The 17,075-nt window shown below is 45.9% G+C and overlaps 1 protein-coding gene and 1 non-coding gene across 2 annotated transcripts; one reads left to right on the top strand and one right to left on the bottom strand.

Moving 5' to 3' along the window:
- Positions 1–13: 13 nt before the first annotated feature.
- ICAM3 (intercellular adhesion molecule 3) lies at positions 14–1,713 on the bottom strand. Its single transcript, XM_066346608.1, is given in 5 exon segments — positions 14–477; positions 564–812; positions 925–1,016; positions 1,018–1,174; positions 1,491–1,713. Coding segments are annotated over 5 exon segments (840 nt in total). The 5' UTR covers positions 1,645–1,713; the 3' UTR covers positions 14–289.
- Positions 1,714–16,685: 14,972 nt separating this feature from the next.
- On the top strand, positions 16,686–16,793 carry LOC136390208 (U6 spliceosomal RNA). Its single transcript, XR_010748640.1, has one exon. It is a non-coding gene; the product is annotated as a U6 spliceosomal RNA (small nuclear RNA).
- Positions 16,794–17,075: the final 282 nt, after the last annotated feature.

Genomic DNA, 17,075 nt, shown 5'->3' with positions numbered 1-17,075 from the left:
GGCTGGGCCCCCTTATTGGCCGGATCGAGCCCCTCCTCCTTCTCGAATCCCTCAGCTCATTGGCGAAGGCTCAGCCGCCTCCCGGAGTTCATGCCGTCTCCGCACCACAGGCCCCACCCCTTTCCGCAGCAGAGATGTCACTCAATGGACGCGCTGCGCAGTGGGAGATCCCCTCCGCGTAGATGAAATCAAGTCACAGACTCCGGCTTTTGAGAGCTTTATTTTGCGGAACCCGGGGATACAGCCAAGCTCCTGTCGTCTTTGGCCCATTACTCCTGTGGCCCGAGGCTCAGGATGGCTGCTCCTCCAGCGCCTCGTCAGGCTATCTAGATGTGAGGGGCAACCATGTGCTCCCCTGATTGACATGGTAGATGTCACTACGCTTCTGCAGCCCAAAGACGTACCATAAAGCTGCGATGACAACAAGGGTCAGGATCAACACCCCTATGACGATGGTGATAGTGAGGTGGTTCCGATCTGTGCAGAGAAGCGAGGAGTAAATACTCGTACTATTGCCCCTCCTAGGTTTGCCCATCCAGACCCGCGGACCCGCCTCAGCTCACCCTGAACGTTTATCGCCACGGTGACAGTGTAGGTGCCCTGTGAGCTGGCCGCCTGGCAGTAGTAGGTGCCGCTATAGTTTAAGCTTACGCGGAATGGGATCCCGACGGGCACCTGGGACCTGGAACCTTCGTGCAAACACTGTACCTGGGGATCTGGGTTGCCCCGGACCTGGCACTGCAGGACTTGGGTCGTTTTATCTTTCCACATCAGGTGCTGAGGACATTTGGCTGGGTCAATCTTGGGACCATCTGTGGGACCGCCAAGTGATCAGACACACTCGAGGTACAATGGGGCGAGGAAGAATTCAAGTCTTTCCAAACCAGGAGAACGAGAGATTAAAGGTCAGGTTGATCTACTCACACAGGACACGCAGTTGGATGCTCCTGTCCCTGTGCAAGATCACCCCATCCACCTTGAGGCTGGCATTGCAGAAGAAGCTGCGTCTGTTGTCCCGTGGCGTTTAGCTGAAGCAGGGCGAGCTGCCCCAGGGCCGCAGCTGGAACACCGTCCAGCATGACCTGCACTTGGGCTCCAGCAGCGCAAGACACATTCACTGTGGTGCCCTCAGGGTCAGTGGGCTCACTCAAGTTCATGATGGGCCCCCAGAAGCCTAAAGAAGTGCGACATTACCTGGGAGTTTGCTAACCACTCCCTCACATTGGGCAATCCTAGCCCTCCACGCACATTTTTCCCCTCGGGGTATCCAGGCTTTGCCTTTAACTTCTCTGTGCCCCCCCCCCCGACTTGGGACACTCATGCCATATACTTAGTACTTAGTGCCCCCCCATTCCACTGCAACTCCTCCCGCTATGGCAGCTCAGTGCCCACTTTTCCAGCTTGGCTTCCCATGTGCCTTGCCCTTTGGGCTAATAAAGCCTCACTCCCTTGCCTTACCTCCCTAGCTGTTTTGGCCTGGCCCCTCTTACTATAGATGGTCAAATTCTCCTGAGTCTCCCAGTTCTCGACCCCCAGGGTCACACTGCAGACAATCTTCTGAGTGCCCTCCAGCTCTGTGTTAGCTGCAACTGTGGCTGTGGCTGTGAGCATGTCACCATGGCTCGTGACTTGGGAATTCAGCATCTGGTCCCCCAGCGCCAGTTGGACCTGTGCCTCTGATGCTGGAAACAGCCCTTCCAGGGTACAATTCACAGGCCAAGATGTTCCCACCTCCAAAAACTGGGGGACAATGAGATCCAGGGGTGTCACAGACAGGACTGAAGAGAAGAGTAGAAATGAGCCAGAGGTATCACAGCGGTGGAAACCCCTTTCCCTGTGACACACTCATACCACCCCTACCCCAAGCAGGGTCCTTCTTTCATAGGATACCTTGCAATCTGGATCACCCCTTCCTAGGACACATCTATTTACACATACTTCTCAAAAGTTCCTGGGCTGCCCCTGGCCGGTTGGCTCAGCAGTAGAGCGTCGGCCTGGCGTGCGGGGGACCCAGGTTCGATTCCCAGCCAGGGCACACAGGAGAAGCGCCCATTTGCTTCTCCACCCCCCCCTCCTTCCTCTCTGTCTCTCTCTTCCCCTCCCGCAGCCAAGGCTCCATTGGAGCGAAGATGGCCCGGGCGCTGGGGATGGCTCCTTGGCCTCTGCCCCAGGTGCTAGAGTGGCTCTGGTCATGGCAGAGCGATGCCCCGGAGGGGCAGAGCATCGCCCCCTGGTGGGCAGAGCGTTGCCCCTGGTGGGCGTGCCGGGTGGATCCCGGTCGGGCGCAGGTGGGAGTCTGTCTGACTGCCTCTCCCCGTTTCCAGCCTGACCTGTGGTGGCGCAGTGGATAAAGTGTCAACCTGGAAATACTGAGGTCGCCGGTTCGAAACCCTGGGCTTGCCTGGTCAAGGCACATATGGGAGAGTTGATGCTTCCAACTCCTCCCCCCTTCTCTCTGTCTCTCTCTCTCCTCTCTAAAAAAAAAAAAAAATGTAGATACACAGACACAATCAGACATGCTCACACAGATAACACAGGCAGTCACACATGGTGATGCATGGATAGCCCATGGATATACAGACATAAATACAGACCCAGGCACACATGCAGACATACATGCATACTTGCACAGACACAGATATAATGACATGCTAATGCTCATGGACACACATAAATACACAAACACATAGACACTAGTCCTCACATGAGCATACACATGGCTACATGTGTATACTAATCTATGAAGGTTTCACCTGGCCTGTGGTGGCACAGTGGATAAAGTATTGACCTGGAATGCTGAGGTCACCAGTTCAAAACCCTGGGCTTGCCTGGTCAAGGCACATATGGGAGTTGATGTTCCTGCTCCTCCCCCATTCTTTCTCCTTTTTCTCTTTCTCTCTCTCTGCCTTTCTCCTCTCTAAAAAATGAATAAATTAAAAAAAAAACTGGCCCTGGCCGGTTGGCTCAGCGGTAGAGCGTCGGCCTGGCGTGCGGGGGACCCAGGTTCGATTCCCAGCCGGGGCACATGGGAGAGGCGCCCATTTGCTTCTCCACCCTCCCCCTCCTTCCTCTCTGTCTCTCTCTTCCTCTCCCACAGCCAAGGCTCCATTGGAGCAGAGATGGCCCGGGCGCTGGGGATGGCTCCTTGGCCTCTGCCCCAGGCGCTAGAGTGGCTCTGGTCTCAGCAGAGCGATGCCCCGGAGGGGCAGAGCATCGCCCCCTGGTGGGCAGAGCGTCGCCCCTGGTGGGCGTGCCGGGTGGATCCCGGTCGGGCGCATGCGGGAGTCTGTCTGACTGTCTCTCCCTGTTTCCAGCTTCAGAAAGAAAAAAAAAAAAAAAAACTTAAAAGAAATTATTTGATCTACGAAGGTTTCACAAAATAGTAGGCACCATGAGTGATATTCTCTGCTATTTTACAGTCTATTAATGTTTCTTTTTAAGATTTTATTTATTTTTGGGGGGGAGGAGAGGGAGAGAGAAGGAGGGAAGGAGCAGGAAGCATCAACTCTCATATGTGCCTTGACCAGGCAAGCCTGGGGTTTCAAACCCGGTGACTTCTATGTTCCAGGTTGACGCTTTATCCACTGCGCCACCACAGGTCAGGCTATTCTATGCTTTTAAATGCAGAAAATCTCTTGGAATCCTTCACAGGAAATCAGTACTAGGGGGATGCACAATCTGGAGAGGAAGATGTCACCTGTTAAGAACAGGGACTTGAGAGACAGACTGCCATCCTCACTGCTTATGGGCTGTGAACCTGGTAATTAACTTTACCCCACTGAGCTTCAGTTTCCTTAGCTGTGATAGGAAGCTCATAAATGCACACCCTACCCACACCCTGGGACTTTTGTAAGGATTGAATGAGCGCTAAAGTGGATATCTATACTTAAAACAGTGGTCACTACCAGCAGCACTAGGTAAATGGAGATTTAACATTTATACTTTTAAAATACTTTTTGATTTTGGTACCCTGCCATAAAAATATAAGCAATAAGTAAGAGATATGAATTATCTTTTTTTTTTTTTTTTTTTTTTTTTACAGAGACAGAGAGAGGGATAGACAGGGACAGGCAGACAGGAACAGAGAGAGATGAGAAGCATCAATCATTAGTTTTTTATTGCGCATTGCAACACCTTAGTTGTTCATTGATTGCTTTCTCATATGTGCCTTGACCGCGGGCCTTCAGCAGACCGAGTAGCCCCTTGTTGGAGCCAGCGACCTTGGGTCCAAGCTGGTGGGCTTTTGCTCAAACCAGATGAGCCCGCGCTCAAGCTGGCAACCTCGGGGTCTCGAACCTGGGTCCTCTGCATCCCAGTCCGACGGTCTTTCCTCTGCGCCACCACCTGGTCAGGCTCTTTTTTTTTTTTTTTTTTTTTTGGCGAGAAGAGGGGATATAGCCCTGACCAGGATCCACCCAGCAACCCCACCTAGGGCTGATGCTCAGGTACTAAACTATTTTTAGCACCTGAGGGTGACATGCTCTAATGGAGCTATCCTCAGTGCCTGGGGTCACACTTGAACCATTCCAGCCATTGGCTGCAGGAGGGGAAGAGGGAGAGAAAGGGGAGAGGATCCAGGAGAGAAGCATATGGTTGCTTTTCATGTATGCCCTGAGCAGGAGTTGAACCTGGGATGTCCATATGCTAGGCCAATGCTCTATCCACTGAGCCACTGGCCAGGGCCTGAATTATAATTTTTAAATGCTTCCTGGGATTCAAATAAATTGATTTTACATTGCTGCCCTGGCATAGGGTTGAGAGGCATCTCTGTCTCTGTCTGTCTCTCGCTTTCTGTCTGTCTCTCACTCACACATATCCAGGTCCAAGCTCTGGGTGAGAGGCCTGGTCCATTCCTGCAAACTCAGGGCCCACTCCCCCACACCATTGGCATTTATCCCCACCACTGCCTAAGGCCAGTCCCACATCCAGGTGCATCCACTCACTGTATGCTGTGATTTTAGAGGATCCTGTCATCTGTGAACCATTGCAAAAGCAGAGCAGTGGAACTCACTGTCACCAGTTACATTGCTGAGCTGGAAGGCTGCCCAGCCTGGGCCATTGCCCACTGGTTCCTTTAATAACGGTGTCTCCAAGGTGATGAGTTTAGGGTGGGGCAATCTGTACTGCAGTTTACCAAGAGGGACCCTCTAGCAGACACCACTGGGTCCTGGGGCTCCACCCGAAGCAGGAACTCCTGCCCCTGGGTACCTGTGGGAACAGAGGGAAGCTTTGCTGCTTGATCTAGTGCCCCCGACCCCAGCACTTGAGGCCCTGCCATCCAACACCTCCTCAACCTGAGCTATAATGACCTCTACCTTCATGGTGCTTCCAGTCCAGTGGAGAAGCTAATGATGGATCAGGGACAGGGAGAGCTCAGAGGCCAGGGAAGGCCCATAGGAGCCTATAGGAGAAATTGAATCAGGAAAACTTCCTGGAGGAGACAACAGCAGCCAGTTTTGACCAGTAAGTAGGACTTAGCCACGTGAAAGAGAAGAGTGATCCTGGCAGAGGTCAAAGGTACAGATGGGGCAGAGAGAGTTGGGGGGGATACAAATCACATGCAGAGACTGGACCTTGGGGAGCCCTGAAGGCTAAGTTCCCACAGCTTTCTAGGACACTGGTGAGCCCTTGTCAGATCTGAGTTTAAGGAAGTCTTTGCAGAGAACCACAGCAGCAGGATGTGGGGAGTTTTGTTTTCTGTTCCCCCATCTTCTACCAGCCCTTAACTCCAGCCATCCCCATGTTGACTCACCTCACCTGGAGTTAGAAGACAGCAGGCCAGAAGCAGGGAGATGAACGGACTCCAGCGGGCCCCAGGTAGTGGCGCCAAGGGCACCATAGTGGCCAGCCTATGGAGGAAAGTGCCTTAATGTGGCACTGGGCAGGGCAGAGTGGAGCAGGCGGGGCCAGCCAGGTGATGCAAGCAAAGCCACAGCGGAAGTCTAGGGGCTGCACCTTGCCCAGGCCTGGGGAAGGACGGGGAGATATTCTGTAACCCCGGAGGTCCAGAGTAGGGAACCCAGGTAGGGTTCAGCAAGATGTAGGGCATTGGTGAATCTCCAATAGGGTGAACCTCAGTTACAATTCTGGCCCCCAAATGAATTCACAGGAAATGCTGACACAACCATCTTCCTTTTTTCTCAGTACTGGGAGGTCTGAGTGGTCAGTAGGAGGAGACACCTCCTTTTGCTAAACTTGGATGAGGGTGTAATTTATGACTTTTCCTCCTTTCTTTTTAAAAATTTTTTTATTTAGAAAATTAAATTTAATGGGGTGACATTGATCAATAAGTACATAAATTTTAGATAAACATTTCTATAGCATTTGAGTTATGTGCCCATCATGCATAGTCAAATCATTTTCCACCACTATGTCTTTGTCCCTTTTTACTCTCCCTCCCCCTGGTAACCACTTCACTTTTATCTATGTCCATGACTCTCAGGTTCATATCCCACCTATGTGTGAAATCATATAATTCTTAGTTTTTTCTGATTTACTTATTTCACTTAGTATAATTTTCTCAAGGTCCATCCATGTTGTCATAAATGACAATATGTCATCATTTCTTATGAAGTGGCCTCGTGGTGATTCTAACCGGCCTCATCCCACATCCTGACTCTCCCACCTCTCTCTCCTTTGCATGTGCACACCCTTAATCATAAGCCTTCAAAACAATGATGTTCTAGTGAGCAACAAATAACCTTAGAAATAAAACCTCAGGTCTATTTACCACAGGGGAAGATAACATCTAGGCCTCAGTTGTGTTTCAGCTCCAGACCAGGAAAGTAGAATGATCTCACCAACCAAATCCTGGCAAAACCAGACCAAACAACACCATGGCTGACATCAGGATTCAGTTGTTAGGGGACAGCTGAATCCTGAGCCATCATGTGTCAAGGATGCTACTTTATCCCTTACCTTGTGCTGACCAATTGATAGAGACCATGACTCTAACTCCCTTAGTACCTTGGGGATAACCTATCCCGGTGTTTCCCAACGTGGGGCCCACGCCCCACAGGGGGGCAATTCGATAGTTAAGGGGGGCAATTTGAAAATGGACTCGACACGACTTTAACTCTTTCGCCCCGGGCCATTTAAATGCAATGCTAGATATCGGTGCCAAATTTAACAAAAAATGCAATTCTTAAATAATTGCGGTAAATAATTATTAAGTATAATTTCGTTTGACGAGACCAAAATATCAACTGGGTGATTGGCGTCGTCAAGTAAACTTCGTCCTGGGTTCACCGCGGAGCGTGCCGTCTGCCACGGGGAACCCCGGATGTTTTAAAAACTCGCTAAACAACGCAGTTATTCTCACCTAATTGGCCCATCGCAACTTCTGTAGTGTTTCACATCATTCAGTTGGTGTTAATTTGAAATAAGTGTCAATCAAAACTGTTGTAAAAGCTCGTTGATTTAATAAATATACATATATATATATTGTATAGATATAATTGGTAAGTATTTGATTTTATTTTTATCAATATTAAACTCTTTATTAAGTACTTCTTGCATCGGGGCTAGAAAGCACTAATATTTTATAAATATTATTGGGGCTATAATAGTGCATGCACGACAATTTTAATTTTAGAAGCATAACTTTCCAGAAAATTTTGTCAAGTGGAAAAAATATAGATACCTTTTGATTTGCGGTGGTAGTGTAGTAAATGTGTTATATACATTTAAATAAATATGAATTTTTAGGCCTGACCTGTGGTGGCGCAGTGGATAAAGCGTCGACCTGTGAGGTCACCGGTTCGAAACCCTGGGCTTGCCTGGTCAAGGCACATATGGGAGTTGATGCTTCCAGCTCCTCCCCCCTTCTTTCTCTCTCTCTCTCTCTCTCCTCTCTAAAAATGAATAAATAAAATAAAAAAATTTTTAAAAAATTAAATAAATATGAATTTTTAGTATACGTTTACTCTGTCACATTGAATATATTTTAACACATATTTTAATATTAGTTTTTAATTGATCTTATTTTTATTTCTTATAGCCCATAGTAAAATGAGTGGTGCAAGCAAGAAAAAAACTCGTCAATATTCGGAGGAATATTTAAAATTTGGGTTCGTACCCACTGTTCACGATGAGCGGATTCCTTTTTGTCTTTTATGCCAGCAATGCTTGACCAACGAATCAATGAAACGAGGTCGTCTTGAGGTGCATTTGAAGGCGAAACATAGTGCTCATATTAATTCAGATTTGAGTTACTTTAAAACTTTAAAGAAAATTTTTGAAAAAAGAACAACATTCAAGTCTCTATTTACTGCTCATACTTCAACTAATAATCGTGTTCTTGAGGCTAGTTATCAAATTTCTTTATTCATCGCTAAAACTGGAGAAAATCACACTATAGGAGACAATTTAATAAAACCGTCAATATCAGCATTTCTTAAAACGGTTCTTGAAAAAGATGACAAACATGTAAAAGCTATGCCACTCAGTGACAATACTGTTAGAAGAATAGACGAAATGAGTGGGGATACTGAAAAACAACTTATTGAAAAGCTGAAAACAAGAAAATTCTCCTTGCAAATGGATGAATCAACTTTGAGAGACAGTGAGGCAATATTGATAACTTATGTAAGATATATTGATAAAGGACATTTTGCTGAAGAAATGTTGTTCTGTAAAAGATTAGAAAGCACCACTACCTCCAAAGATATATATAATAAGCTAAAAAACTACTTAGATGTCAATGATATACCAATGAAAAATATAACATCTTGTGCTGCAGATGGTGCTCCCAATATGATGGGCAAGAAAAATGGCTGCTTAAAATTGATGAAAGATGCAAATCCAGAAATGATTCTTGTGCATTGTGTTATTCATAGGGAAAACTTGGTAGCTAAAAACATCTCGCCTGTTCTGAATGAAGTATTACATACAGTAATAAAGTGTGTTAATGCTATTAAAGCTAGTGCCAAATGTGAGCGTCTTTTCAAGCTATTTTGTGAAAAACAAAATGAAGACCATGTGAGACTTTTACTTCATACTGAAGTAAGATGGCTATCTAAAGGAAACTGTTTGAAAAGATTTATGGAACTGTTTGATACTCTTAGTGATTTTTTAAGCGACAAACCTGAAATGAAGTATCTGTTAACAATAGATGGTAAAGCATTTGTGAGCTATTTAGCCGATATCTTTGAAAAACTAAATATATTAAATAAGCAACTTCAAGGAACAAATAAAACTCTTGTCGATGCAAAAAGCAAAGATATTTGGTTTCATTACCAATATTGAGTTATGTCAGAAACATATTAACAACAAAAACTTTAAACAATTTCATTGGCTCCAAAAATGTGAAGTAACTGATACCGCTTTACTTGTTATTGTCAATCATTTGAATATTCTATCGGCTGTTTTAAAAGAAAGATTTTCTGATTTAAAACAAATTGATTTCCCAACATGGATGAGGCAGCCAATGTTAGTGGATTTGTCTGATATATCAAATATGCAGTATCAAGAAGAACTCACAGAATTGCAAAATGATGAGTCAGTTAAAGCTTTATTTAATATCAAAGGAGCGATGGCATGGCTTTGTGAGGAAACAGAAATCAAATACCCAAATTCAACCAAATGTGCAAGAAAACTATTGCTACTGTTTCCATCTTCATTTTAGCTGAATGTGGATTTAGTGCTGTAAATGATTTACTGGTAAAAAAAAGAAATCGGCTGGATATAACACAACGTGGAGACTTGAGACTAAAGCTAACCAAATTGGAACCTAATATAAAATCTCTGTGCAGCAAGCATCAAGCGCAAGGATCACACTAAATTAAAATAATAAATTAATATAGAAAAATCTGTATTAAAATTATTTGGAATTTAAATTTCTGTTTTTCATTATATGTTTTGAAATTTTACTTACTGTGTTTTGTTAACAATTTCATAGTGATTTCTTCCTAGAACCTATCATTTATGTTTATTAAGTGAACAAATCAATTTTTTAATGTTAAAAATTATGTATGTTACAAAAGGGGGACATAAAAATTTTAGAAAGGTTAAGGGGGGCATGGCACAAAAAAGGTTGGGAAACACTGAGAAGCTGTTGGGGGCCAGGTCATTGAGCACAACTCACCTGTGATTCCAAGTATAGCATAATTTCCTTAATTAATAAACCTTTATTTTCTTGGTTGAAAACTGTTTTCTTTTGATTGGGCTTTGATGCATGGAGGTGACCAAACCCCTTTGGTTCAGTAACAAAGGGGAAAGTGTTCTGTCCCTAAAGAGAAAGTTAATGGGAGACTTCCAGACACTGTCCTTGAACTGATGAGGTAGGGTTTCAAGGGAACAATAGGAGACTTCTAGGCAGGGCCTCAAGGGGTCAGTATGAGATCTCAATATTCGTCAATGGATAGAGCTTCGGACTGGGATATGGAAGACCCAGGTTTGAGACCCCGAGGTTGCCAGCTTGAGCACGGGCTCATCTGGTTTGAGCAAAAGCTCACCAGCTTGGACCCAAGGTCGCTGGCTCAAGCAAGGGGTTACTCAGTCTGCTGTAGCCCCACGGTCAAGGCACATATGAGAAAGCAATCAATGAACAACTAAGGTGTCGCAACAAAAAACTGATGATTGATGCTTCTCATCTCTCTCCGTTCCTGTCTGTCCCTATCTATCCCTCTCTCTGACTCTCTCTCTGTCTCTGTAAAAAAAGAGGGATCCTCTGAGTGAAGCCATGAAAACGCACAGAACCCACAAGAACCCTGGCTCTTGTGCCAGGATCTGTGTTGGCTGTCAGAGTGGCTCCCTTAGGGCCTTTTACCTTTGGAGATTTGTTGGGGGGTCCTGCCATCTTTAATGGTCTTGGGAGATCTCTGTGTTCTCTGTGCACAGTGCTAAGGGGAGGGGTTTAGGGGACAGCTGAATCCTGAGCCACCATCTATAAAGGATGCTACTTGTAACTTGCCCTTAACCCTGTTCTTTTATCTCTCCCCTGCCTTCCCCTACAGGAAGTTGGTCTCTTCATCCCAAGAGAAGGGATAGGAGAGTAAGGTGGCCACTCCCACCTCCATCTGCTCCATCTCTCAGGGCTCCAATCCGCCTCTTGTTCCTCTGATCTGAGCTCCAGTGAAGAGCTTTGTTGAGGGCCTCGATGGCATCCAACATTCATCCACTCTCCGTATCTCTGAAGCCATGCCCTCTCTTCTATCTGGGCATCTCCTCCCTTCAATCAGGGGTCTCCTCTGCTGCCCTGCTTCTGCATTTCCCATGTGGTGCTGAGAGAGCAACTAAAACTCAAAAGTATTTGGCCTGACCAGGTGGTGGTGCAGTGGATAGAGTGTTGAACTGGGATACTGAGGACCCAGGTTCAAAACCCTGAGGTCACTGACTTGAGTGTGAGCTCACCGGCTTGAGCACAGGGTCACTGGCTTGAGCGTGGGATCATCAACATGATCCAGTTGGTTGATGACTTGAGCCCAAATGTCACTGGCTTGAAGCCCAAGGTCACTGGCTTGGCTGGAGTCCCCTGGTCAAGGCACATATAAGAAGCAATCAATGAACAACTAAGATGCTGCAACGGCCTGACCTGTGGTGGCACAGTGGATAAAGCGTTGACCTGGAAATGCTGAGGTCGCCGGTTCGAAACCCTGGGCTTGCCTGGTCAAGGCACATATGGGAGTTGATGCTTCCAGTTCCTTCCCCCTTCTCTCTCTCTGTCTCTCCTCTCTCTCTCTCTGTCTCTCCCTCTCCTCTCTAAAATGAATAAAAAAAAATTAAGTTGCTGCAATGAAGAATTGATGCTTCTCATCATCTTCCTTTCCGTCTCTCTCTTTCTCTCAAAATAATAAATAAATAAAAATATTTGTAAATAATATATCCAGATTGTAGAGAATTCTTACAATTCAACAACAACAGCACAAAAGCTATTCAAAAATGGGCAAAAGATTTGAAAACCAGGAACCCTAACTGCTAGAATTGTGTGGGAGATGACTAAAGGACTTAAATAGGTATTTCTCTAAAGAAACTATTTGTATGACCAATAAATACGTAGAAAGGTGCTCAACATCATTCGTCATTAGGAAAATGCAAATCAAAACCACAATGACCTAGCACTTCACACCCATTAGGATGGCTACCACCATCAAAAAAATAACCCCCCCCCAAAAAAAAAATAAACCCCAAAATAGCAAGTGTGTGGAGAAACTGGAACCCTTGTACTTTGCCAGTGGGAATATAGTTTTGATTTCTCCTCCCAAAATTAATTTTTTAAAAATTTATTCATTTTAGAGAGGAGAAAGAAAGAGAGAAGGAGGGAGGAGCAGGAAGCATCAACTCCCATATGTGCTTTAGCCAGGCAAGCCCAGGGTTTTGAGCCAGTGACCTCAGTGTTCCAGGTCAACGCTTTATCCACTGCGCCACTGCAGGTCAGGTTGTCCCTCCCAAAGGTAAACAGACTGAGTCAGCAATTCCTCTCCTAAAAGAATTGAAAGCAGAGACTCAAATAGATACTTGCACACCAATGTTCATAGCAGCATTATTCACAATAGGCAAGAGGTGGAAGCAATCCAAATTCCATGAACAAATGGATGGATAAACGAAATGTGTTGTACACATACAATGGCATAGTACTCAGCCTTAAAAGAAATTTTGACAACTGCTACAAGATGGATGAATCTTGAAGACATTATGCTAAGTGAAATAAGCCAGGCACACACAAAAAAACAAACATTTGTCTGACCTGTGGTGGTGCAGTGGATAAAGACTTGACCTGGCTTCACCAGGGGGTGGTGCAGCAGCTAGAGTGTCGGACTAGGATGGAGAGGACCCAGGTTGAAACCCAAGGTCGCCAGCTTGAGCATGGGGTTGCTGGCTTGAGCACAGGATCATAGACATGACCCCATGGTCGCTGCTTTGAACCCAAAGGTTTCTGGCTTGAGCAAGGGATCACTTGCTCTACTGTAGCCCCTGGTCAAGGGACATCTGAGAAAGCAATCAATGAAAATGAAGATGCCGCAACGAAGAATTGATGCTTCTCATCTCTCTCCCTTCCTTTCTGTCCCTATCTCTCTCTCTCTCTCTCTCTCTCTCTTTCTCACACACACACACACACACACATACATACACACACTACCTGGAATGCTGAGCTCCTTGGTTTGAAATCCCAGGCTTGCCTGGTCAAGGTACATAATGGGAGTTGATGCTTCCTGCTCCTCCCTGCCTTCTCCCTCTCTATCTCTCTTTCCTCTCTCTCTAAAAATGAACAAGTAAAAAATCTTAAAAAAAACCAAACAACTAAAAAACAAATATTCCACTTACATGAGTTTCCTAAAATAAAGAAATTTATACAGAAAGTACAATGCTGGTTAACAGGGACTTGAAGAGGAGGGAAATGGGAGGATTACAGGGAGGGATTGGGGGTGCCTGACCTGTGGTGGCGCAGTGGGTAAGGTGGTGTCTGGAACGCTAAGGTTGCCTGTTCAAAATCCTAGGCATGCCCAGTCAAGGCACATACAAGAAGCAACTATGAGTTGATGTTTCCTGTTCCTCCTCCCACCCCACCTTTCTCTCTCTCTCTCTTTTCTCTAAAATCAATAAATAAAATCTGAAAAAAAAAAGTGTAGAATGGGACAGGCTGTAAATCCACAGTGAAGTTGGTTACACAACATTATGAATGTGTTGAATGCCACTGAGTTGTATATTTAAAAATGGTTAAAATGGTAAAAATTTATATTATGTATATTTCAACACATACACACATACCACATCTACTTATTTTTATTTGTATCCAAGCCAGGAATGGATTCATGGCCCAGGAATGAAGAGATAGATGGAGATACAGTGTGATAAAGTAAATTTAACAACATAGTAATTGTGGGATCTAAGGTGTTCACTGTACTATTCTTCCAACTTTTCTGTATGTTTGTAATTTCTCAGAATGAAATACTGGAAAATAAAAACTGCATCCCCAATGGGTCTGGGTGGGTACTCATGTCAAAAAAGGAGGGACAAGCAGATCTTGAGTGCCTTCTGTTAAGAGGGTACAACGGGCCCTGGCCGGTTGGCTCAGTGGTAGAGCATTGGCCTGGCGTGCAGAAGTCCCAGGTTCGATTCCTGGCCAGGGCACACAGGAGAAGCACCCATCTGCTTCTCCACCCCTCCTCTCTCCTTCCTCTCTGTCTCTCTCTTCCCCTCCGCAGCTGAGGCTCCACTGGAGCAAAGATGGCCCGGGCGCTGGGGATGGCTCCTTGGCCTCTGCCCCAGGTGCTAGAGTGGCTCTGGTCGCGGCAGAGCGACGCCCCAGAGCGTCGCCCCTGGTGGGCAGAGCGTCGCCCCTGGTGGGCGTGCCGGGTGGATCCCGGTCGGGTGCATGCGGCAGTCTGTCTGACTGTCTCTCCCCATTTCCAGCTTCAGAAAAATACAAAAAGAAAAAAAAAAAAAAAAAAAAAGAGGGTACAACGGCCTCTGTGAAAGACTTGCCAAAAAACAGAAACTGAACCTAATCTTCTGTTGTCAAGATGAAGAAAGAGCAATGCATCAGAACCACACCACAACGGTGACATCAGACTGGTAAAGTCTACAGGATAAATAACTTTGTTTCTTCAAAAAATATGTTGCAAGGGGGATATAAAGAAGAACTAGCCCTTACCCAAATGCAGCATATTTGTCTGGATTTTTATTTGAACAAACTAAATAAATGAACACCAAATATTTAAGAGACAATTAGGGAAATAGAAACATTCACAGGCTGCCTGACCAACCGGGGGTGGTGCAGTGGATAGCTGAGGTCCCAGGTTCAAAACCCCAAGGTTGCTAGCTTGAGTGGGTTCATTTAGCTTGAGCACAGCTTGAGTGCAGGGCTGCTGGCTTGAGCGTGGGATCATACACATGATCCAATAGTTCTGGCTTGAGCTCAAAGGTCACTGGCTTGAGCTCAAGGTCGCTGGCTTGAGCAGGGGTCCTGGCTTGGCTGAAGCCCCTCTGGTCAAGACACGTATGAGAACTAATCAATGAAGAACTAAAAGCGATGACACTACGAGTTGATTCTACTCATCTCTCTCCCTTCCTGTCTGTCTCTCTCTTCCTCTCCCCCTAAAAAAGAAAAGAAAATTCACAGGCTGATCCTGGATGGGTGCTGCAGTAGATGGAGCATTGTCCTGGTACACCAAGGTCATGGGTTTGATCCCCTGGTCAGGGCACGTATGAGAGGCAATTAGTGAATGCACAACTAATTGGAACAGCAAGTTGATGCTCCTCCTTCTCTTTCTTCTTTCTCCCATGTCTCTCAAATCAATAGAAAAAAAATATATCTTTTAAAGTAGCTGCAGAAAAATAGGCCAAGATAATTTTTTAAGGGAGAGGAGGGGAGATAGTGAGACAGACTTCCACATGCACCCTGACTAGGATCCACCAGGCAATCCCATCTCAGGCTGATGCTTGAATCAACCCAGCTACTTTTAGTGCCTGAGGCTGATGCTCTGGGACCAATCAAGCCATCCTCAGCACTTGAGGCTAACAGTCAAACCAATCAAGCCACTGGCTGCATGAGGAGAAGAAGGAGCAAAGGAGAAGGGGGAGGGGGAGAGGAGCAAATGGTTGCTTCTCTTGAGTGCCCTGACCGGGAATTGAATTCAAAAAGTCCATACGGCCCTGGCCAGTTGGCTCAGCGGTAGAGCGTCGGCCTAGCGTGCGGAGGACCCGGGTTCGATTCCCGGCCAGGGCACACAGGAGAAGCGCCCATTTGCTTCTCCACCCCTCCGCCGCACTTTCCTCTCTGTCTCTCTCTTCCCCTCCCGCAGCCAAGGCTCCACTGGAGCAAAGATGGCCCGGGCGCTGGGGATGGCTCTGTGGCCTCTGCCCCAGGCGCTAGAGTGGCTCTGGTCGCAATATGGCGACGCCCAGGATGGGCAGAGCATCGCCCCCTGGTGGGCAGAGCGTCGCCCCATGGTGGGCGTGCCGGGTGGATCCCGGTCGGGCGCATGCGGGAGTCTGTCTGACTGTCTCTCCCCGTTTCCAGCTTCAGAAAAATGGAAAAAAAAAAAAAAAGAAAAAAAAAAGTCCATACACCGGGCTGATGCTCTATGGACTGAGCCAACTGTCCAGGACCAATAATTTTGAATTAAAAAAAAAAAAAGAGGAGAGATCTACCCTATCAAATACCAAAACATATTCTAGTGGCAGCGTCTCTTTCCCAATTATCAGGCTAGATCCTGCAAGCAGCTATTACTGTGAATATACCTACAGATGGCTTTGAATGTGGGTGAAACAATGTGCTTACCTGCTACATGACACAGCAGTGTCATGGACACAAGAAAGGGTTAAAAATAACTACATGAACCCCAGCAGGATCTCTAACATAACCACAAAATAGAACAAGGAAAATACTGTATGCCTAGATATGTAAGACCATCTCCAAGATCTATTATAGAGAGGAAAAAAGAACAATGATACAGACTAGAGCTGTATACAGTTGCATATGCTACTATTTTTGCAAAAGATAGGAAAGCATAATATGTGTACAGATTTCCTTGTATCTGGATAAATTGTCTCTGGAAGCAAAAATAGAAAACCAGATGATATTAGTTGCTTCCAGGGAAGTGACAGTGGTGGCTGATAGGAGACATTTCACTGCTAAGTCAACATTACCTATACTCCAGGCTCCCCCAAAATATAAGATAATCATAATGAATATTTAATTTTGAAAAACGTTATGTGGAATTGTCCATTCAAGAGAGCTTCATGTGCTCGCTTCGGCAGCACATATACTAAAAATTGGAATGATACAGAGAAGATTAGCATGGCCCCTGCGCAAGGATGACACACAAATTTGTGAAGCGTTCCATATTTAAAAAAAAAAAAAAAGAGCTTCAATGTTTCAATGTGTAAGGTCTTAAGAAGTCCTATGGGAAAGCAAATTATTAACTGCTTTTCACAATGTGGCTGATACATAACTCATCTCAAGTACACCTTTTAAGTAGAAACACTTTGGCCTGACCTGTGGTGGTGCAGTGGATCAAGCATCAACCTGGAACGCTGACATCGCCAGTTCAAAACCCTGGGCTTGCCCGGTCAAGGCACATATGGGAGCTGATGCTTCCTGCTCCTCCCCCCTCCTCTCTCTCTCTCTCTTC

The sequence above is a fragment of the Saccopteryx leptura genome, chromosome 1 (assembly GCF_036850995.1).
Source record: "Saccopteryx leptura isolate mSacLep1 chromosome 1, mSacLep1_pri_phased_curated, whole genome shotgun sequence".
In the NCBI taxonomy this organism is placed as follows: domain Eukaryota; kingdom Metazoa; phylum Chordata; class Mammalia; order Chiroptera; family Emballonuridae; genus Saccopteryx; species Saccopteryx leptura.
Note: the sequence above shows the minus strand (reverse complement) of the source record. Positions and strands in the feature narration are given on the sequence as shown.